General features: G+C 42.0%; 1 protein-coding gene across 5 annotated transcripts in view; it reads right to left on the bottom strand.

Moving 5' to 3' along the window:
• Window positions 1-289: 289 nt before the first annotated feature.
• STON1 (stonin 1) overlaps window positions 290-24,104 on the bottom strand; it is a 25,859-nt gene continuing 2,044 nt past the window's right edge. For 2 of the 5 annotated variants that reach the window (XM_015622941.3, XM_015622942.3), the window contains exons 2-4: window positions 11,702-13,681; window positions 4,886-5,088; window positions 290-4,512 (exon numbers count right to left, since the gene is read on the bottom strand). In XM_015622941.3, coding sequence (XP_015478427.1) covers window positions 4,438-4,512; window positions 4,886-5,088; window positions 11,702-13,631 — 2,208 coding nt within the window. In that variant the 5' untranslated portion in view covers window positions 13,632-13,681 and the 3' untranslated portion in view covers window positions 290-4,437. Of the gene's footprint in view, window positions 4,513-4,885; window positions 5,089-6,621; window positions 7,365-7,528; window positions 7,716-7,877; window positions 8,186-11,701; window positions 13,682-24,104 lie in introns of those variants that run through there. The other 3 variants (XR_004496690.1, XR_004496689.1, XR_002001576.2) reach the window with 3 other exon arrangements.

The raw sequence follows: 24,104 nt of genomic DNA on the forward strand, positions 1-24,104 counted from the left end.
GGCTGGGACTTTGCACAACCTGGCCAAGGGAAAATTGTCCCTGCACATGGCAGGGGGATTGAAACTAGATAATCTTCAAGGTCCCTTCCACCCCAAACCATTCTATGATAAAAGTGATATAGTGCATCACTGAGCTTTCTGCAACCAGCTTTATCTGAGCGATATTCCCCACTCACAGACTAGAAATGTTCTTTCTAATGAGCTGCAATACCTGATGATCAAGATCAACCAGTTAATTATAATAAATTCAAAACTAGCTTGATAAATTTCTAGTGAGGGGACAAGAAACTGCTAGTTTGAAATACAACTTTATTTTTTTAATCAATATGCAATCTACAAAATGTTATTACAAGATTATCAGCATGATCTCTTTGCACTTATACTGACAAAAGACCCAAATAAAATTATAGTTTCCATTAGGAGTAACAGCACTGCTTCAGAGTTATCAAAATTATTGCTAAGAACTACTAACTGCAGCAGTTAGTTACTGTGTTAAGTAACAAAAAGACAAATAAATGCAAAATAGAAATATGGACACCAGTACCGCAGCAAAGAAGTCTGCCAGGTAAAATAAACACAACCAAAAGTAACATGTGAAAACATGTGTTCAGATGTAAAATACTTTTGGACAATTAATACAGAATCTGGAAGAAAACAAAGCAAGGAGCATAAGGATGACAGTGGCTTGGTATCAAGTTCAATGGAGTGCATCATCATCGTCATTTCTTGAGAGTTTCTGCCTAGGAGCGACAGAACCATTGCTCCCAGTCACTGCAAAGCTTCAGCTGTGGCATCCAGTAACACCTCTTTTCCTACCCTTTGTGCTTTCTTCTGGTTGGAATAAGCAGGCATTGCAGGTTTCTTACTGACATAAAAAATCATCTACAGACCATTACCACTACTCTTTTCTTCTTCTTTTTTGCCTCTCTTTTATTCTTAGTGACTTTGATGCAGATCCCATTTTGTCAGTTAAAAGACTTCCACTGACTTCAATGGGTGTTTGAATCCAAAATTACATCAACTACCATTTACTTGTAGTAATACAATTAATATGGGAAAGATGAATGCAAAGATAAAGTTGGTCGGTTTTAGAAAATACACTTTGTAAGTAAGGCAAACACACTACAAAAATAGTTGTTCTCATTGATTTCTGTTTTAAATATAAAATCTCCCAAACCCTGCTGGTCCTTTGTGAAGGAAACAGAGATAACACCTAAACACTGCCCTGAAGTAAATGTTAATGAAATGTCAGTTTCTTTAGTGACCCAGACACTTGGAAGCATTTCAGTGACTGCAGGCGCTCACTGAGGGAAGCGGAGACCAGACACGTGTGAAACCTGGTTCCTCACACCATGCCAAAACCTCATGGGTTATCTAAAGCTCCAGTCCTGCTAGCTGGACACTGCTTATGCATCACAGCAGCTTATAGCAAATGTTCTTCATCTCCATTCCCCTTCCCAAAATTACAATTAGACTACTTGTAGCCCAGATTTCTAAAGAATTCAGAGCCCATATTTTTACTCAGTATCAGCTGCTGTAATATTCATGGAAAATGCTAGCAATGAGTCTTAGAGTTAATAATATTTGTTCAGTAAGATATGCTCAAAACAGCACAGAAGAAAGGAGAAGCCTGGTTATTTCTGGCTTGGCATGTTGCAATATAGGAAGCTCGAATTTGATGGCGGGGAAAAAAGTCAGACAACCCAAATTTTTTTTCATTAAACTGCAGCCTATTTTTAAATATTCTGACATCACGGCATACAAATATCAGTGTGAGACTGAACAGAGCAATTATTCAACCTTAGGCTGCACTAATTGTCAAGTTGAAACCGAAATTCATGTATTAAACAGAATAACTTTCTTTCAGTGTAGCAGTATATCTGTGGAATTAATTTCCCATTACCTTGATTCAATTCTGATTAAAGTTAATCATGAGTCTTGCAAGCCTCAGATGAAAATCCAGGGGTTTGCAACATATATAAAGCTGTATCTTTACCCTTTTATGTTATTGAGTTCAGTAAGTCTGAATGATCATTTGCACCATAACACCTTAATACAGCTCTCTAGCAGGAATGGTGACTTGTAAGGTAGTCATTCCTTATTTAAGCTACTCACTGCAAAACAGTAGCTTGTATCTTGAAGGGCCAACGCTACACAGGCTCCTTGAACATACCCTGAGACACAGCAGAAACCTGAGAGCAGAAAAGCATCCATAGCTTCTGCAGGACTGTAACACCACCAGGTACCCAATGCCCAGGAGGTGAGTGCTGTGCATGGAGATCCTAAGATGAAACAGAGGTGGAATGGAGATATTCAGGTTCCTCTTTCTTAAAAATAGAAAAAGAGGGGCCAGCTGGACAACACAGACTTCAATCACTGTTAGTAGGTTTACTGAATTAGCTGTTCACTGCCCATCAGAACAAGCCAGCTTCAGACAAAGATAACTGCAGGTAATTGCAATGCATATTTTGCTTCCTCTACCTCACTGAGCAAAGAGGTTAATAAATATTTTAGCTGTAGTACAACCATGTGAGACTTCAGCAAACTGCAGAGCTTACCAAGTTGCCATGTATAAACACTTTGCCCAGGTGGCAACACTGTGCCACTTAGTTCAGCTGAGCAGAATATAAACCAAAATGAAATATTAATGAAACACACCAAATATGACTTGAAGGTGCTAATGGCTTCTCAAGTCAAAACACAGATGGAAGATGCAACAGCTGAGACATATTTGGATCACTACTATAGTCCAATGCTTTCTTAGATTTAGAACAATATAATCTGCTAATAAAAAGGGATATATAGAGAAGCCCAAATACCATAATAGTCTACTTGGGGCTTTGGCAATGCAATACCCATAAAAAACCTGCCTTCAGGACTTACTATGGAATCTATTACCCATTTCATTCTCAGCTTCTGGATGGGGGGGAAAAGTTTATTGTGATGAACTAGGTTCATATTATGGTCTTCTGTTTCCTCAGACTAGTAATTTTCTTGGTGTATATCCCACATATTTCTACTGCTGGGGAACACCATTTATCTGTATTTTTACACAGTGTTCATATAAACAGTTACAAGCTGTACAAAATATAAAGTGAGGCAGTGCATTACTATATTTTTGTTCTCTACTAATTTTAGTTTGAAGTAAGGCTAATTTTAAGAAAACTGCAGCCAAAAAAAAAAAAAGAAAAAAAAAAAAGAGGGGGTATCATGAAGTATTTTTTAAATTTATCATATTTCTTCAGACCTGGAATTGCAGCCTGCAGAAAATGACAAAGGGGATAATGGCTGAAAGGAAGTATTAGAACTTTTCCCTAAAGGCCAATTGTTTGTTGAAAACACAGTTAACACACTGACATTAGTGATTAGTAGCTCAGGCTGCCCAGTGAAGCATCACAGCTTCATGTCTCTTGTGACAGCCCATTCCTGCATTATTTCCCCATGGAAAATGCCTTTAGAGCCAGGAGCATGAAAACATCTCCCTTTCCATGCATGTTTTGAAATTTACTCAAAGCCATAGCTCCTGCAGTTTCCTTACCAGCATCTGGAACTTGCATCCTAAAGGAGACAGAGCAAACAGCAGCAACCAGTCTTTTTTCCAGCTTGTGGGGAGAAACCTCCTCTGCTGTAAATTCTCCAAGCCTCATCAGATGAAATGGGTCTGGACTGATTTACCCTCACTGAGAATCCACCCCTTATCTCACTTGCTACAGTAGTGAAATGGAACTGTCTAATGCTGGCACAGAAACTTCAATCACATCTGCCATTTTTTTGCCCAAGAGATTACTTTAAGTGAACCTATAAAGTGCAGGGGAGTTGCAGCCACAGGAGAATAAAGAGTATTATTGCAGAGGACCCTTTTTCCCAAAAAATCACCCAATTTTCAACTCATTACTTAAGGCTCTTATTGAGGATATTATTTGGACTTGCTCTGCTCACATACATCAAGGGGAGCCAAAACATGAGGGACTTCAGTTTTCAAACAGCACTAAAAAATGTAATTGGTCCTTCTGGACCTTACACAGGTGCTGACAGATCATAAGCACTCTGGAAGTTTTTATTACCAAATATTATATGTCCAAGTGACATGAACCCTTTGAGTAGTGCCATTAGGTTTCAATACAGAGTATGAGATCATTCCCAAGTCACAGATACACAACAGGAAAATAACACATTAGAACCACTCAATGAAGTGCTCACATCCTGCCACTCTGACAGGGAGACCTTTACTCATACCAGGACTCCCATGACAGGAAGTTTACTTGAATACAGGCCAGTCAGTCTGCAATGGATTTGCAGACTCAAACCCATAAGCACTAAAAAAAATTCAATGACCATGTTTACCCTAAACTAGGTCACTGCGCTTCTTCTAACAATAGAATTTCCTATGCAAATTGATTCCTACTAATATCCTATGACAGTGTCTCCTGTCCTCTTTCATTGCATTAGGCAGTTGCCAGCCTTATCTGGGTCTTCTCCATCAAGCCTAATCCACTTCTTTTCAATTTCAACCTGTAGGTAGAAAACAAAAAGCAGCAGGTAGAATTAGCAAATAATTGGATACCGAAAGTGTGAACTGCAGCAATAGCATGGAAAAAAGCTTTGACACAAAATCAAAATATTTCCAGACCCAACGGATTTCAAAACCACTACTCCCAAAAATAGCTCAACTGAGGGAAAAAATAAAAAAGTTGCATTCACAGTTCTACTTTTCAGCCTCATCTTTGATCAGAAAAGGAATTATTATTTAATGATCCTTTTGCTCAAAGTCATTATCAAAAGTACGTGCAAGAATGTGAAAAGCACATTTGCTTTTCAAATACTGTATGAGGGAGCAGGGAGGGAGAGGAGGAGGAAAACATGGAAAGCATAGCCCTGAGCATACCTGGCAATTGTAAAAAGCTTTCTGAACCACATGTTTCTGGGGCTGCAGATCGCTCTCTATGCCCAGGGACTTCACTTCTGTTCCCGAGGCACAGGTATCATGAATAACAAACTGGACAGTAGCAAATGGGTACCAGTCAGATGGTATCTCCTGGTCTGATCCCAGTTCCAGTTTGTAAGACAGGCTGTGTGGATGATCCAAACCTTGGAAAAGAAAAAGAAATACAACACAGCATTAGCAAATTATCTTTTCTTCATTTAGGTTCATCTCCTAGCAAAAGGGCACAGCTTTGCCTCTTATAAACACTGAGCTGTTGTTATGATACAAGGTTTTTCTATCTATAAACTTTTGCTACTTGGGCATAAGATGGACCCTTGTTCATTTTCTGTCTGCTTCAGCACACTTGTCACACTCATTGCAATTTTACAAATTAATTTACACAAGATTTATCAGATCCTTTCAGCTTCTCATTGAGAGAAATTACAAATGTATGGCTTTGTTACTAAATTCAAACTATTTGATGGAATCTCAGTTTTCCCTTAAAAATGCATTTCTTACTTTCACAGAAAAAAACTAGAAGATCCCTGTGTAGCCAAGGCAGAGATGCTGCCCTGTGTCCAATAATCCCCTTTCCAGATCTCTCTGCTGTAGAAATTTTACTGCAGTGCTTATTTCAAGTAGTACAGCTATCTTGTGTGCTATCATTTATTACAATATGTCCATGGCAGGAAGATAAAGGTGCAGCTCAGAGTGCTGCTCAAACAAGATACATCCCACCCACCAGGATAAAGGCTACCTTGAGTCCCTATCTAGTTTGAGAAAGAACATATCCCATTTACTAAAAAAAAAGTACTTCTAAAATAACTGTGATTTTATAAAGCAGAGTCATGAAGGATTTGTGCAGCACATTCTGAATTACTTTAATCATCCTAGGGATGATCCTAAGGATCATTTGCTTCAGCATTTCTTACATGTGGCAATGATAAGGGCAAGCACTTCTGGCACACAAGAACACCAAGGTGAAAACCTGCTTCCCAAAGCAACTGGAGTCAGCAGACTATGTGTGTGAAAGCAGAATAATACATTTTAATAAAATGAAAAGAATCCTCTCCAAATTCTTCAGGGCAAAACGTAGCAATCCTGCATTTCTCCTTCTCTCCAGGATTTTAATCATCTGCATAGACAACTAACTATGCTTTGGCTGCAGGCAGGGAAAAAAAAAAGAGGAGAAAAAAAAAATAAGAGAAAGGATTGCCTGTATTTTGTCAAAGGGAAGCTGGCAGTGTATATTTGGTTTTCATCCATTACACTGAATGGAATCTCGAAGTTCAGGAAAAAATGTCCCATTCTTTATGCACTGGCTTCCTCCAGTGACAGGAATCAATTTCATATCAGAATGAAGGAAACACTGAAGATGGAGTAAATATAAACTGAGCTTTATCCAACACATGGGAAAAATCATGCTAAGATTCCACATCCACAAGCTCACAGGCATTTTGTATGGCAAAAATAAACAAAAAAGCTGCATCTCCATTGCTCCTAGGGGGCTTGGGCTGGGTGCCTGTCTGTGCTGCAGGTTTTCCCTGTAACATTACACGGACCCCTGGGCACACCTCAGGAGAGGGTCCTGCAAGATACTGGAGCACAAACATCCCCAGCTTGCAAGGAGTGCCATGCCAGGGGCATGCAACACGCAGCTGAAGTCTCAGGACAATAACACAAAACACAGAAACAAGTAGAGCTGTAGCATCAGGGATTTTATTATGGAAATGGAGGGAACAAAGTCCAAAAAAAGGATTACAACCACCTGCCAACATTGTGAGAATTAAACTGGAGCATGGAACAAGTGTGAGGAGGATATGGTGTTCCGTCACTCATGTACACAGGGACAGGCATCTCTGCACCTCTGTGATGTGAGCCTTTTCCATGATCTGCTGCTGGTCACCTCTTGCTGTGTCCAAGCCCATTTCTGCTGCACTGACACTCTCTTGGTCCACAGTCCCTCTTCCAGACTGCCTGGACACGGTGGAATGAGCCTTTGTTGATGGGGGCCTCTCCATCCTTGAATCCTCCATCATTCCAGGAACAGGACACCACAAGGAACGTCCTGTTCCAGAGCCACACTTCAAGTTGTCATCCTATCTGAACTTTTGGCTCTCAGGACCTTGGTGGTGCCAGGATGCAGCTTAGCAAGACACTTACTTGACCTGCTCTTTGTGCTTTGCTGCACAGACTGCACAGTGCCAGCCACAAGTGAAGGATCTTGGAGAGGACAGCAGGAATTTCAGCACCAAGATGGCATGGCATGTCTTGGCCAGGGAAAAGGCACTCTCTGCCTCTGCAGCTGTGGTTAATCAAAGATCTGAGGAAAAAGGGTTTGTTGCTTGTAGTTAATTTGTGGTAGAAGGCCACCAGCATAGATCTAAGGGCTTTTGGAGATCAAATTCAGAATCTTCCTGGGGTTTTTTTGTGGGGAGTCCTATGAGGAAACAAATAGCAATGGGAATTGTTTAGCAAATTATTTTGTCTTCTGAGAAATGGAATCCAGAAATAATCACTGCTTGGAATTTTCCTGGGGATATATCAGATGGTAAATGTTGGATAACAGACACCCACTTGAGTCCAGGCACAGATGAGGCATACCTCTTGGGCTGTTGCTGGTTTGGTTTGGCTGTTGAAGGTTTTCCTGCTAGACATGGCATAGTTGTGATTCAAGAGGACCATCCAAAGAAACCTCTGGGTTCATATTCCAGCTGACCTACAGCCATGAGGTGGTCTTGGTGTTGGAATGCAGTGAATTCTGGGGTACTTCCTTACCTTAGGTGGTAACCTGCAAAGGCAGAGACAACAGCTTTGGGATTTGGATAAGGATACTGCCTTGGGTCCTCTGGAGCAGCCTCCATTGGACCTTTTTGCCTATTCCTGAAACACAGGGTTCCCCCCAGCCCATCTGTCTATTGTACCAACACCAATGCCAAAGGGAGATACTCACCCCTTCACTTTTGGAGAAATTCTGCCACTGCTGGGCTCTGCTAGGAGTGTAGAGCAACTTCTTCCCATCAACTGTCAGACAACAAAGTGACTGACCAGAATTTTGGAAGACTGTGACCATCCCCTTAGTTTTCACCTAAAAATGAGCTGGTTTTGTCATCATCTCTGTCCCATGAAACCACTGCTTCCCAGGCCTTGTGTTGCACTAGAGTCAGAAGAAGAGGGAGAGGCTGTGTGTAGAAGATCCATTTGCAAAAGAAACTGTAATGCTGAAAAAAACAGGTGTTGGCCAGGAGAGAAAAGGTGGTGCTGTGGAAAGACAGGTGAGTTGGAGTAGGCACAATGTGCTAAGGTGACATATTCAGAGCCCTGACATTTCAAGATGACATTTTCAAGCCCAGCTATCCAAAACGTGTCCCATCAGGCACTGTTGAGACATGACCGCCTGGACTGATGAAATCAAACACTCGGAAGAGTCAGGAAAAGATTTGGAGAGATTACTGAGCTTTTACTACCTAACCTATGAGACAGAAACCCTGCAGTTTAGGTGTCTATGCAACTTGTTAAGACTCCTGTGAATTGAGAGATTTTAGCCTGCCCTAATCTGAAAATCTGGCTCTTGTTTCCTTAAAAGCATTCCAAACTCTTGCTCTCTGTCTCCAATTAATACCAACAAAAAAGCCAAAACAAACAGAAGATCAATAAATCTATGAGACTAGATTCCAAATATCATTTAGCATTCATATAGTGTTTCAAAAGCAATTAATAATTTAACATTGCACTTAATTAACACTGTTTAGCCCTTTTTCACCTGTGTAAGTAGCATTCAAGCAACCTTGATCTGACAAAGGCTCGTGAAGCAAAGCAATTAAAGCCAAAATAATGTACTGGTTATCTTAGTTATGAAATAACTCTATTTTTGCCAAGCTAGGTCCAGTTCTAAAACTCTTACTTTGAACATGAAAACATAAACAATTACTAAGAATAGATTTGCAAAAGTTAGGGTTGTTAGAAGTTAATAACTCCCTCAGCTATGTCTAAGTGGGTACAGTTATCCAACTGGCTGGGAGAAGTGTATAGGAATACAGGAGTGGGACAGTACCACCACCAAGCACCAGTTCACACTGGTGCCAGTGCCAGGAGGAGGTGGCTGGGCAGGAAGGGAGCCCACCTGACAAAGCCATGGCCTTGAGTTTCCACCTGGGCAGTTTAGCAAAAAAGAAAAGCAGCACCTGTTGATTCCTGGGAACCACATCACCTCCCACAGCAGAGTCCCTGCACAGATACTAAAGGCAGTAACAAGGCTGCCAGCAGCCATAACCTCCTCAAGCTCCAATCTGCTGTGCTGTTCAGTCCCTGCTTCCTCAGTGTGGCTCCATGATGCAGAATAAAAGAAGAAATAATCAGCTGAAGAGCTGTTGCTTTACACAGTGGCTCAAGGATGGAGGAATTTTTCCTAGCAGGAAAAATCACCGGGCTCAAATTTACACAGCAAGTGATTAAAGCACAGTGCTTTGCAGTTTAGTCTCTCCCTTGCTCCCTGGGAACTCCCTGGGGAGCAGCTGACACAGCTTCCCCACTGCAAAGTCTGGCTCCAGTACCGTGCAAAAATCATAACAAATTCTGCATTTCCTTACACAAAGCCCCAGTTTCACAAACATAGACTCAGTTTTCAGAAATTTCACTGGAGCAGCCCTTCAAAGCCTATTGCTTTTTTCCTTTTTTTTTTCTTTTTTAAAAAATAATGCTAAAATTCTGACTTCTAATGCAACATCTATATATCTGAATAGGTAGAGGCAGCTTTTGAAAGTCTGGTGTTTCTTGCAGCTCCTGCTGACTTCACTTGGCCAGCACTTTTCCAAGAAAACACTTTAGTAGAATCCAGTGGATATTAACATATTTCAATGTCTATAAATGGAGCTACAATAAAACTGTAGGCAACCTTTCCTTTTCCCTTCCTTTTTTTTTTTAAGAAACCTTGGACAAAGGCTTTTTGAAAGCAAAATCCTCAGCATATTTTTCTGCCTGCGGTAAACATATTATGAAAGTTTACATATTTCTATTAGTTTGACTGTCTCCAGACGTTTGGCACGCCTTGGGACAACTCTATTTTTAAACTCTTAACTGTGTACAGAGCATTTGATAAAGAGGTTTAAAATTTGACTGGGCAGTATTACTACCAAAATGTTTTTTCAAATGCACGAACATTTCACAGAGACAAATGTTTCTGCAGATCTCAGCTACAGGAATTATTCAAATGTCAAAAGTTTAAGCTACTGGTAGAAAATGATGTAAAGCTGTGGAATGCCTAAGAAAAAAACCCAGTTTGCTCTTTCAAATAACTTAAATCTGAGGTTCATTGTGCACATCAAGTCTTCAGGTGAAGGAGCTTCAGGAAATTCAGAAGATTTATAATCTTTAAAATTGCCTAAACTGCTGACTTGATTTTACAGAAGCAAACCTACATTAAATAGCAAAGAATACTACAATCTACCCAAAGGGTCCTGTAAGCCTTGGGAAAACACATGGGTCATAGCAATATGGTGTAAATCTCTGAAACCTGGAGCACAGGACAGGGATTTTGAAGAGCTGAAGAATCATCTTCTGCCTTCTCATTCTCTTACATCTCTCCATCAACTCCTCTGCCCTCCCTGTCCATTTTCCAGTCTCCCCAGCCATGCCCTTCACTTCCCTCTCTCTGTCATTGCTCTTTCCCCACATTAGTCCTGGCTTAGTAGTAGAGTGCCTGAAACAGGAACTTAAGAGGATAAAATCTTTTCTGAATATTCTAAAGAGGCAGTTAGCCCAGACAGGATAATACAAGACTAGGAAAATCCAGATGTTAGTAACATACACTTACCCTCTTTTTTTAAAAGCACAGATTTTACAGATATTTTACATTAAATGCTTTAACAGGTGCCCTTGTCTTACACAGATCCCCAAAGCTTCAGGTACACATAATGCAAAGGATCAAATGCCTTCACTCTACAGAACTGGAAGCAGGATACTGTATTCCTCAAGAATTTTTACTATGTCTTTAGAAAGGTACTGGCAACATGACTAAAAATTGGAATTTTAAACCCAAATATTTATATTTTGTTTTTCTTCAAAAATTCATACTTTCTCCTTTAAATTAAATTCAATTAACTACTTCCATGTGTACAATTAAAAACGTAGCTGCTTTTACTGCTATAAGTTTTCAGTGAGGTACCACCTCCAGAAAGAAATGGGAATAAAGTGGGAGGCATTTTTTATCAGTGCAGTTATTGCCATGAATGTACAACCTCAATGCACAAACCCATGAAAGAGGTAATAGAGCCCAGCCTTTGCAAAAGCACAGTTCCTACAGCCTTTTTTCTTCTTTCCTACAGCAAATTTAACCATAGCACCTTCTAGTTCTGTGTCATACCTACCATTTCGTAAATGATGCTCGAAAGCCAAGACCCAGCAGTGACAATACCACCTTTCCTATTAGCTGTGTGATATTGGGTGGACAAATCATTTTACCAACTTCTGCTTCCCATCCCACCATTGCCCAGCTGGTGCACAGGAAGCATAAACCCTTCCCTCAGCCTTACTACTACAGACTAGAGGTTTACTCAGAATGATAACGATACCACACACTCAAAACGGTACATCTGCCTCCGTCAAGTTAATTACAAAAACATGCTTTAAAGATATTGGTAAGTCTGTATTCTCTTTTTCCTAAAAGATTACTCCAGCTTCTACCAACAGATAAAAACCCAAACCATGACAGCTGATGGAGGTACACAAGTATAAACCCAGCGAAGACACACACCCAAGCCCATAGCACAAATTATTTACTTGAATTTTTATCTGGAAGCCTGTCAATCTTCCACACCACGGCCCTGTAGGCATTCTCGTATTTTGCTGTTCCAACCGAGACTTGGATTACAGGATCAGATTCAACCTCATGCAAAGCCCCAAGGCACGCTCTCCTATTCATTTTCGCTTTTAGGGACTTCTGCCTTTGGAGGTTCATGGTCCAAAGCGCTTTGATCCACTGTGTGGGAACAGGAAAGCGTATCATAACATTTTCACAGTATTTCACAGAGGATAAACGTGTTGAGATCTGAGCAGTTGAAGACATGTTTATGAAAGCCTGAAGTTCAATGTATGCCCCCTGAACCACCACTGCAGCCTTCACAGAAAAGGGAAGGTCTTGCCCACTGTAGCGTGTCCTGAAACGCATCAGTTCCAGCCTGCAGGCATCCGGGGGTGTAAACTTAATAATCCGTGATTGCTCAAATTCCTGTGCTTTGACACAGTTATGGAAATGGCACTCGAGAATATCGATCCACTTCTTCTCCTGCTCCTTCTCAAAGTAACGCTCATCCCTCTTCTGGAGTTCCAGGTCGTTCAGGGTTAGAAAACACTCGGCACCGCCATTCACAAAACACAAGCAGTAAATGTGTGTGATGACCGCACTTTCTACGAGTTTTCCTTCTGCCTTAGTGACTTTCCCCCAAAAGTTATCCACTATTTCCAGAGTCATTTCTTGCTCTTCATAATTCCTCTTTTGTCTGGAAAGAGCAGGAAGTTTCATGAGCTCCTCCTCGACCGTCACGAGGAAATCGGTGAAGTCGTTGTAGTCGGTGGTGCCCAGCTTTAACATCTGCTCCACCTCTGGCTCATGGATCACCTCTACTTTGGGGTGGTACCTCCTCTTCTCTGTGTAAGACACGCATTCAATCTTCACAGTGTGGATTTTTCCTGAGACATTGTAGCTCTCCAGTTTGGGTTCCGACAGCTTGCACTGCGGCTGCAGCTGGAATTCCTTGAAAGGTTTCTCCAGGCCCTTTTCGTAATACATCTGCAACACCCCTCCAGCCAGGACACTCAGGTAAATAGGGCCCCACTGCCGAGATGACATCATGTTCTTCTTTTCAGGAATCCTCAGCATGAAGGGCCACCCATCCGATTTCTGGCTCCTGAAAAGGCTGTGTGGGATGGCGGGGGAGAGCTTGTGCCACGCGTGGGTGCTGGAGATGGGTGAGTTTTCCATGGCCTCACAGCTGTCAGCTTGCAGGTGTTCAAGCCTCTCACAGATGTAACTGAAGGAGCCCTGGTTAAGGCTTTTCTGATCATGACACGTTTCTTTGTCTCTAGGATGACACCCGCTCCTGTCAAGCACTTTGTCCTTCCTGTGTGCACTAACATTGGCTGGCAACACGCTGAGGGAGGAGCCTTCCTTCCAGAATGGACTGGAAAAAGCACAGTCACTGTGGAAATATGGGAAGTGTCCTGGAGCCAGCTCCTCACAGCTTCCTGGTGGGTTAAGGCTTCCTTCATCTGCAGATTTGGAGACCAAGGTCTTACCTGGATGGTCATTAGGTGAGGGGTTCAAAGGAAGGCTGCTCAGTTTCTGCGAGGCTAGGGATGAACAAATCCCAGCGGATGGAGGAGGGTTAACTTTTGAGGGCAACTCAGGGATGGGATAAAGCATGTGAATCCCAGACTTTGAAATGCAGGGGTTTCCCGGGTAGTCTCTGGTCGGTGTAGTAAGTGGAGAGTTGCTGGGGGGTCCAGGACTTAGGTAGAAATCAACTACAGGAGATGAGAGTGGAGTGCTGCCTGTAGAGGAGGATCTGCTTGAAGACTCATGAACACTGGACAGATTGAGCTTAAGGCCATTCGGTTTGCAGCCACTCTGACTGTCAGCCAGTTTCTGAGGTGACTGGAAGAGAGGCTCATCATCAAAGGTGACCCAGTTTGCTGGATTTGGGGAACACATCTTTCAAGAGAAACTTGAGGCACTTGCACAACGCATCACCCACAAGCCATCTATGAACAAACAACAAACATGATTCAGATCAAACTCAAATCACACAAAGCTCAAATTTGCAAGCAGTTCACAAATCCAGTGTATTTTGTTTTACATGTATAATCTGAGATAGCTGTGTAGAAACAGATAAACTGCCCATGAATCCCCACTGCTCTCCCAGGTAGGGGGTTGAAGGGAGTTCTAAGCTCTATGAGCTGTTCAGAGCATCTGGTGTACAGAGCCTCTCAGTCAGAGAGAGTAGAATGCCCCACAGCAGTACAGGACTGCTTGAATAACACTTTCAGCTTCATACTATATGACATATACAGCTTATGCATCATTTCTAAAATGGACAGAAATTTTCCATACTGGGCATCTGCTCTGGGTAAGGTTTCCCCTCCTTCTCCCATCAAAAAAACCCAGCATTTTACTAAGAATGGTGTAGCTGTTTCTAAAAACAGAATCAAGAGGGAGAGAGGCAATTATTTTTTTGATGAAAAGCTGTAGCAACTCAGTGCTGATGGCAAAGGTACACTTGCTGCTGCCATTGGGGCAAAAACCTGGATGCCTGCCAGACCTGGGCAAGAATCTCTTTACATCAGTTCCTTCAATCCAGGCTTAGGCTCTTGGAGACTAGGCATGTTATAAGGAAGCATTGGAAAGGCATTAAAGTTTTAAGCAAGAAATTAGCCCTAAGGATGAGCAGTGAATTCCTGCAGAGGAGCAGACTGCAAGCCTCCACCACAGACAAAACGCTGATGAAATACAAGTCAAGGCCAAGTAACAACACTCACATCTGCCAAGCACTGAATTGGCTGGTGGCCTGGAAAAAGGACAGGTCTTTAAACCAATTAATAAACTCCACTTCATCAAACAAAGTGTCTTTGGTAAAGGGCTCAGCTGGATGTCCTCAGAGCAGGACTGCAACCAGTAAATCATTAATCTTGCCTTCATGGTTCTAAATTGTGTGCTGAAATTTAAATGCTCATTGCATCCTTATGCAGGGCATGTTGTCCCCAAAGTTTTTCCTCCCCACTGCTCCTGCCTGATGAGGGAGCAAGCAAAAAATTGCCAATGCTTGAGGAGGAATCGAGTACAATGAAACACCACGGGGGCACATCCAAACATCCCTGCTTTGACAGAAAGTTACTCTTGTTCTGTCAGAACACATTCACGTTTGCCTGAAAGCACAAGGAAGGCGGAGTTCACATAGACAAAAACCACCTGCATGTACATTACTCCGTTAATTAAGGTCAGCTAATGACGACTTAGAGCTATTGCCCTTGGTGCACAACCAGCCACAGTCAGGCTGTTTAATTGCACAGCACTACAGAATCACATAACCATAAAAGCCATTCTTTATCTGTAACATTTAGAGAACAGCTCACTTCTAGACATGCTATAGTACAGCCAAGTGAAACTCGTGCTACAAGTCTTTATTTTTATTGTTACTCCATTATTTCTGGGGCAGTTTGTAGCCAGTAAGAAAATGCCATAAATCATGGCATAGTCTGCTTACTCTAAGGCTGAGCAACAGAGAGCTCTCAACAGAGGAGGACTCTGATCCTTCATTAGTTTTTGAACTCTCGACCTTTTTGTTCAGAAAAATATTTGCACTATGCTAGTTATTTTATAAGCACTCTAATCACCACTTACAGAAAGAGAGAGAGAAAAGGAGCAAACAACTACAAATTACTATCATAGCTCAGACACACACAACTGCCAGTGTGTCCTTCACCCACACAATCACTTCATCATGAAGTGCAGCAATGGAAAGAAAAATCACTGCTATTTGGTCTCTGACTTGGTCATCATTTTTTCCTCCCATGTCACACCCTTCTCCTCCTCTCCCTCTGGTTGCCACCATGGCTCTTTCAGCATTAATTATTTCTAGAGCTGAAGTTTCAAAGTTTTCAGCCCGTTTTTTCAAAGCCTCATTTGTTAAGAGCAGCTAATGTGATGCTGACTCGGGGCGTGGCTTTTTCCTGGAACAGCCGGAACACTGGGGCAGCCTGCTAGGCAAGAGAACATAAGGAAACAGCCTCAAAGGCTGCTGGTAAAACCTCCTCTGGCATTTACAAGAGATAAGGGATGGCCAGAGAGGAAAAAAAACACTCTGTGGATGGGAGAGAAGCCTTTCTCTGGGGAGGGGCTCTGGGGATGCTGCCACAGCCCTCCATTGTGACCACAGCCATGCTCAAGGGGCAAATCACACAACACTGAGATGAACCAATGGAAAACAAATCATAAAATCGGGTGTTTACAATAAAGAACACATTTGCAGACTGTTTCCCTTTCTTGTTAGAAATTAAATTTTTCAGTGTCCTTTATTATTCCCAGATGTTTGGGGTGTTTTTTCCCCCAACGTCTGTTACTATTCCCTTTTTAAAATGTGATGCTGCAGATTATCTGGCAGGTTTGCTTCGGATCTTTTTTCTCCTTTACAAAACAAAAAGATGTTTGAACTCCACCTGCCAAACATATAACTTCAGTCAGCAAGTGTCAATGAAGAAAACCACTTTCCCAGATGGAAAAAAGTAGGAAAAAATGCTTTCCTCTGCAGTCACCATACCCTTGGTGTACCTGTCAGAGGCTGTACCTGTCACCTCTTGTTGCTGTTGCATTTACATGGGAGTTTTTAAAAGAAAAAAAGATGCTGATGATAACAAAAACACACATGCAAAAGTGTTTAAATAGATAGTGGTTCCTCTACTGTAGCTCAATGATCCCCAAAAGTAACTACTAGGAATGGAGATAAAAAGTCCAAATGGATTTTTAAAAGCTGATTGAATAATGTCATGCTAATAAAAGGAAATGCACCCTCTTGTGTGTTAAGGACAGCCCCACTCATCTAGTATTTTTAAAAAAAAACAACTTAAAAAATCAGTCTTATGCTGCTTTATATCACTTGTTCTCTGGTTCTTTTACATCTATACAATGCAATAAAGTAATGCTTTCAATTTCAGTTTTGTCCTAAACCGTGCTCCAAATTCCTTTCTATGAACTGGGACGTTCTTCCTTGAAATCAAAATAAAGTTCAGGCTTCAGGATTGATGTGTTTTGCCTCCAAAAAGGAATGGTCCCCCATGGGACCCACATAAATGTAACCCAAATGCTTGGAGTAAAAGGAAAAGGATACAAGATACCATTGATCACACACATGTTATGTGGCCTGTGACATTTAAATTACAAGCACATGTGGTATCTTGTTCAGATATGAGGCAGGAAATACCATTTTTAGAATATTGAAACTGCCAATAAAAAAAGCTGGCTGAAATAGCAGTTGATCCTAGGTGCATTAATTCCAGTGAACCCAAAAGTTGCATCTCATTTCAATTCATCCTCTTCTGCCTGAAAACAATCTTTGCATTTATCAGATTAACACAGTCCCTCAGCATTTAATGGGCAAACATTGCAGCTTAATTTCTTCATTTTAATACCTTGAGGATGGGAGGAAGAGAAATCCTATCCTATTATTGAAAGATTTCATAGGCTGTAGCTATCACTTTGTTGCTTCAGAAATCCCTGATCAAATCTGCAAGAAAAATACGGCTCAACTTTCATGCCTTGCCGGGGGATATTGTCACCTCTTCCTACACTGAGCACTAATAATAACTCCCAACTCACTCTAAGGTGCAACTCAAGGTGTTGGCTTTGGACTTTTAATCCAGATGCACCTGGGTCCTCAGTGAGCTGAGGATGCTGGCATGTCATCAGCAATGTCCCCACCATGCTGACAGCACGGCCTTCTGTCACCTCTCTCACAGCAGCAGCACCGAACCAGCGCAGTGCACGACTGGACCCCCTGCACATCTCACTCTCAGGGGTCTTACCTAAAATTTGGCACCAATTAAAACTGTCAAGCATGTCCCCTTCTGTTCAAACACAAAGGTCCTCTTTAAAAATATTGGAGGAGCATGGGGTCAGCTAATGAGGAACCTCAGGGAAACAGCTCCCTTCTGCAAAGCATAAAGCAAGTAAATGCAGTGTTTAATAGACAGTACTCACACTCCCAACACACAGAGAAGCATAATTTTCTAAGTACATTCTTTATTGCCTTTCCAATTCCAGAGACCATTGCAGCTCCAGACTGTTAAACTACACATCCTTTAAATAAATTCTCTATGTAACACCCAAGCACGTACCTTGTGTGTGCCACTTGTTCAGTGGGGCTGTACTGGGTAAACACCAACCTCATTACTTGCTCCAAGTTCAAAAAAAAACCCAGATTTATCTACATACAGCGTGACAAAAGAGTTAAATAATCCCTTCCAAATAAGCTGAGCTCTTCACATGAGCTGTTCTGTTTGTGGACAATGCCTGGTCATTTTATTTCCACCCTTCCAGAAAACCTATGGACCCCATACTCTACTACACATCAGTTTTATTTCCAGGAGCAAGGTTGTCTGTTGCATACAGGCCATATAGAAATTTAATGCAAAGCTGTGCATCCTGTGCATGCTGTGGTGAAGCTGTCCCATAACACCACCATGAGTTGTTGCTGTTCTTTGTACAAACACCCAGACTGTTCTTCAAGCATTTTGCCACAGAGTGCAATAGTCTTGCAGGGAAGTACAAATTCTCTGCAGTTTAAGCAATAAAGCACATATGGTACATAAAAACGCCCTAAATGTTTCTAAGCCTTTGTGATATCCAAGTAAAACATGGCAGATTTATCTCTGTGTTTTACAGCCATATTCTTTGTGTCACTGTTTTGGTTATTACTTAACTCTGCAAAAAAAACCTTGAAGCATAACTTCTACATAAAATACTGCTTGATTTATGATGATTTACCTCAAATTTTACTTTGATAGTACATGTGGCTGCACTTCTATTTAACTCTGTGCTTTCTATCCTAGATACACATAAAAAATTATCTGGTCCATACTTCTGAAATAAACATAAGCAAAAGCCACAGCTGATGGGAAATAGGAATTTCTTGGCATGTTCTTGCATTTGGAATATGGATTAAGCCTCCACTGCATTACTCATTTTAGAAAATAAGGAACTGGTGTAATAGTCAAAAATACACCAACTTCTAAGTGCAATGTGACCTTTTATTTATATTGCTTGCTCTCTGGAGCATAGGCACAGCTGGGAGAAGTTCAGAGCTTGCAGCTAATCTGTTTAATTTGGAATTCCTTACTCTTGGCCCCGAGAGCTGGAGGAATTAAAGCTTTCAGCTTTTGACAGTGTGCATGTCCCAGAGCAAAGGCAGGGCCAGCTCTTGCAAACACCTCTCGCTGTTGCATGCTCCTGCCTCGGTCACAGGGAGGGTACAAATCAGGTGGTTTGGTGTTTGAAGGCACGAGCTTGAAAAAATTGACATATTTACGGCTATCAACACAACCCATCACAATTCCCAAGCAGAGACAGCACTTACTTTCCTTGACAGGGAAAAGGGTTGGGCAGAGGCTGAAATGCTCTCTAGTGAGGCTGATGTCACAGGGTTTGGGGTGTGGGGAGCTCCCCACCAGGAGGGCAGGGAGCGATGGTGACAGCACTGCCGGTCCCTGCACACCGGGAGAGCATCCGGAATGCAGCCGGGGAGGGATCCTGCAGGCTCTGCACGATGGAGGCCTGGAAAACCCCAACTCCTCTGCCTCTCAGGGTCACACCTTCTGCTTTAAAAGGCTGTGAGCCAATATGAGATTCACACAGGAGGGAAAACCTATGGGAAGCTCCCAAATGGAAAGTGAAAGAAGAGCAGCCAGAGTCATGTCTCTGGTGACTGCTCAAGCCTGCTCCAGCTGCGGCTCAAGTGGATCCTCCCCACAGAAGTAGCTCTTCTTCTCTCTGACAAGAGGAGGAGGTTGGATGGTGAGGATATTCCACTGTATGTGAAAATTTAGCACAGCTACTCAAAACAATTTCCATCTTTGCTGTTACACACTATAAAAATGCTCATTTTCATGCGCAGATCCATTCTGGGAGTCCTTCCCTAACACTCAGATGTGAAGTCACTCCAAAGCTGCCTTGAAAAGACAACAAAACATCATGCATGACTGGTCCTGTGTGCAACAGCATCAGCTTTGACCACTCTTCCCATACACAGTGAGCCATGATTCCCACACCCTCCCTCCCCCCGCTCCAGCAGTCACATCACCACGGGTGAGTCACATCAGCCTTGTCCTTCACTGTTTTCTTACTGGGGAGTAGGAATCAAGGCAGAAAATTCTAGAGACATTTTACTGGAAGTGTCTGTATAATTTTATGGAGACAAACCAAAGGTATTTCCTAAAGAGATTGAGAGATTTTCACAAATCACGGCCGCACAGCCACCTGGGATCTGCACCGTCATTCCTCTCAAGGATTTTTCTGCAGAGCTTGTTATCAAGGAACATAACTTTCAGAATGAGATGACATCAACTAAATAGAATAAACTAAAAATAATAATTAAAAATAAATTTTCAAAAAAGACACTTAAGTAGAGATCCAATTAAAGTGACAATAGGAAGGATACTGGAAGGCAGACCTGAAGCTGCAAAAAGCAGCAGAGGTCCTCTTACCCCATGGGCCACCTCTCTCACCTGAGGGGAACTATAAGGTTTCTTTCATCAGGTCCTGCACTACCTGCTGTGACTCAGCCCAGATCCAGACACCTTACAGAACACACGAACCAGTGAATATAACAGCATGGAGAAAGAAGTCAGGCAAAAATCAGCCTCCAGCTACAAAACATACAAGGATCACAGGCTTGCAACAAGCACTTTTTAACATTAAAAACAGTTTTCCCAAGCCACAGCTCCATGTAACTATTTTGTTTCAGGAAGATGAAATAACATCTTACACACCACAAACTCTGCATAATTCTAAAGAAGAATACCTAAAGAAGAGCTGTATATGGGTACACTTAAAACCTGTTTGTTTTTCCTTTTAAAGTACACAAAGCGATAAATACCACACTTATCTCTGGCATATCTGTAAGGACAGCAAACAGCAGTACTCAACACAAGTCTGAGCATCTTTCCTGGGGACATCAGTTCTAACTTCTCAGTCAGCTCCTGCAGATGACAGCCAGCAGAGTTCCATCCAGTGTTTTCCTGTTTGCTGGGCAGATCCCCCATCTCAGCAGGTGACAAACTGTCCCAGTTTGGGAGAACTAACACACCTCCAGTGGCCCGTGGTTCTGTGCATCTTTGGGCTCCAGGCTGGGAACAAGAAGGCAGGGCAGGGTGGACCATTTGCTGGCAAAGGGGATGGCCAGGAAAACCCTCAGGAAGACAAGTCTGCTATCAAAGCCAGTAGGAACAGTTTTACTAGCTCAAATTAGAGCTGGATTAAATCTTGAGAACCACAAAATGGTTCTCTAAGTTTTAGTGAGTGTCTTTAACAGAAGATGCTCGTTTTTCCTAGACGAAATAACAAAAAGCCTGATGAAATCAATATTAACTACTCAATGTTTTTATTCTAGTCCTTTCTTGATATCACAGTGCCTTCTAAGACACATCACTTGTGTGCTAGAGGTTACTGCAAGGTGTGATGCAAGACACGATTGCATCTTCTCAAAGCAAAACACAATAGCAGTGTATTGTGAAAACTTCTTTGTTTTTTTAATGTTGGCAAGTGCTCACTGCAAACCTGTGACCCTTAATTATTTTTTTTTTAGCTGGTAGCTGTTTTTTGATCTGTGCTGTTGCACTTAATTTCTTCCCATTATCTGCACAGAGAAGATAGGTAAATGATATTTAATTCACTTCACTGTGTTCCTGTCATGTGTACAACACAGCTCCCGCAGGGCCCACTCACATCCAGTCCCCTGGGCTAGTCCTGCTTCATCCTCTGAACCACACTCCTCCTCAGCATCACCACACTGCTGGCAGAGCTTACACTCCATAGGCAGATTTTGGAGAGCCAAGGGACAGAAGGGATTTATGTAAACTCTTTATGGACACCAGCTGACATCTTTCTGTACAGAAGGTTTGTTGGGTTCTTTTAATTAAAAAAAAAAAAAAAAGCTCTGGCCTAGAAGAGACAGCAAAATAAATCTATTTTTATTTGCAGTACTTCTGCAGGTCACTAAGTTAATGGAATGTTACTGCATCTAGTGAAGCAATTTTTAACTGTGTTTAGGAAAATGTTATTATTAGGAATGCACGCACATCCCACAGAAGTGCTCTGGTCACAGCAGCTCTGCACAGGGCTCTGGCAAGTACTTTAACATCCCAAACCTCTGCCTCTCTTCTCCATTTGGGCAAAGACAAAGATTTATAATGAACTAAGAAGCAGCAGAAATGTAGTTATGGGTGGCTGTCCCACTTCTGGAATAGCAACAGCTTTTTTTTTTTTTTTTTTTTTAGGATTAAGCAGCTATTTGGATTTAAAAAAAAAAAAATAAAGCCTGAATACTTTGGCACTCAGATCACATATCAAAATATTAAGCTGGCTGTGGTCAGAAAGAAGTTTAAGCCTGGTCCTCTGCTAGTGTTTGCAGTGTCCAAGGGAAGGGAGGGAGGGATGAAATGCAACAAAGAACACACAGAACACTTAAAAACTCCTGCCACTAATCTCAGAGTGAGTAATAAAAGGTAGGGAAGCTAACAGAAATACTGTATTTAGGAAAATCACTGAAAAACATAATAGTCCCTTTTCTTTAAATTTAGTTTTAGTTCTGAGTCAGTTTTTATATCTATCTTTAAAACTGTTTTATGCTTTAGTGCCCAACAAACACATGGCAATACCTTCCTGGAGTATAACCCGTGACAGAAGATTTGTAGAGGTCTTCTAAACATGAAAAGTACCGTCTGACAGCTGTCAGGAACATTTTCTGACAGAACAGCTCTCACCTCAGCTGTGGAATACTCCCCTTCTCCCTGCTTTAAGGCCTTACAGGAATAGTAGCACTGAGGAAATGTGCCAATTAAGTCCTTGCTTATTTGGATACAAGTATTTTTAATAACAACTGATGACAGTCATGTCAGAAAGTATAACTCATAACACAGACACCAAAAAAGCCTCATTTGGGTTCCTCTCCAAAAGCCTTTTAAGACAGACACGTGGGAAGCCTTCTTTCCTGAGGCAGAAGACGTCAGCTTATATTTATACCAATCAAAACCAGAAGAAAAGGAGTGGTGGACTAGAGGGATCTTGTTTACCCAAACACAAACTCAAACACTGCCCAGGATAATACATCTCTGTTTTCATGTTGGAGTTAACATCCACAGACAGAGATTAATTTACAAACCCACATTACCTCACTATTCAGACATCACCAACAAACTGTCCCATTAAGTTTACAAACCCCAATAACTTTTGAAGCAATAGAAAATAACACTTGTTACATATTCATGAGGGAGAAGGAAAACAATCAAAGCCTAGCATGAAGCAAGGACCTCGTACCTGCCTTGGGGCAGGTTTTCCCAGGGGTGTGATGTACAGCTCCAACATCAGGCAAACACAATCTCTGGCCACGCTCCCTGTTGTACAAATTACTCCTAAACTCAGCCACAACTGGTTACAGAGCACAGTGCTGAGTTCTCCACTCACACACAGAGGCAAGAAGGCAGCTAATGTTTCCTGACAGCATTTTCTCCCATTGAACAATCAGGAAACAGAAAGTGTTGTCTTCAGCTACTGCTTTTCCTTCTTTCACAGCAACAGAAGAGTCCCAATCCCCAGACAGGGCAAAGCGAGTTAACACCAAAATGAACAGCTCATGTTTAAAAGCCTCAGGCTCCAAAACTTCTGTTCCCTCCTCCCCAGTCAGTCATTACCACTCGGCCCAAAAAAAGCCAAGTCCTGTTTGCAGAGAAATCAGTCGGGGTTTCTCTGCCTCACAGAAAAAAAAACACTGGGGCAGCACAGAATGGTGTAACTCTCGCTTGGGGCTGTAAAACAGCTTAGTCAGCAGTTTTCTCAGCACACTTGTTTGCCACCGGTATCAAAACAGCTACACCTTTAAAAAAACACTATTGCAAAGCTCTCCCTTCGGAGAGCATTTATCTAAAGCCAGAAAAGGGACATTTTCTACTTTTTTTTTTTTTTCTTCTCATTTACACTATCCTTGAAACTCCATCCCCGGGGTCTGCACTAGGGGCACAAATGGTCACTGCAGTTTAAACATCCCCGTCCTGTGCAGCACATCCTCTGCATCCGCTCCGTGTGTTTTCCCAAAGCCCTGCGCCCCCGGCTGCATTTATGGCAGAGATTTCTGCAGCAGCGCTTTCAAACACCGTGACCCTTCGCGCATACTTGAACATCATCGGCCGAACCACGAGAAAACATGAGAAAGGCTCCAGGAATTCAATTCACTTCGACTATTAAATAAAAACACTCCTCGCTTGCCCCAGTCTCCTCCCTAACAGGACAAAAGTCGTGGAAACGTGATCCCCTAGGATGCAAGGCACCCAAAACCTCCCGATTTCCGCCGTGATTCAAAGCCCCGGGTACCCCTGGGCAACACCATCCCATTTCCCCCACTTCTTCTTGAAAAGAAGAGGAAAG

This window comes from Parus major, chromosome 3, assembly GCF_001522545.3.
Source record: "Parus major isolate Abel chromosome 3, Parus_major1.1, whole genome shotgun sequence".
Classification (NCBI taxonomy): Eukaryota; Metazoa; Chordata; class Aves; order Passeriformes; family Paridae; genus Parus; species Parus major.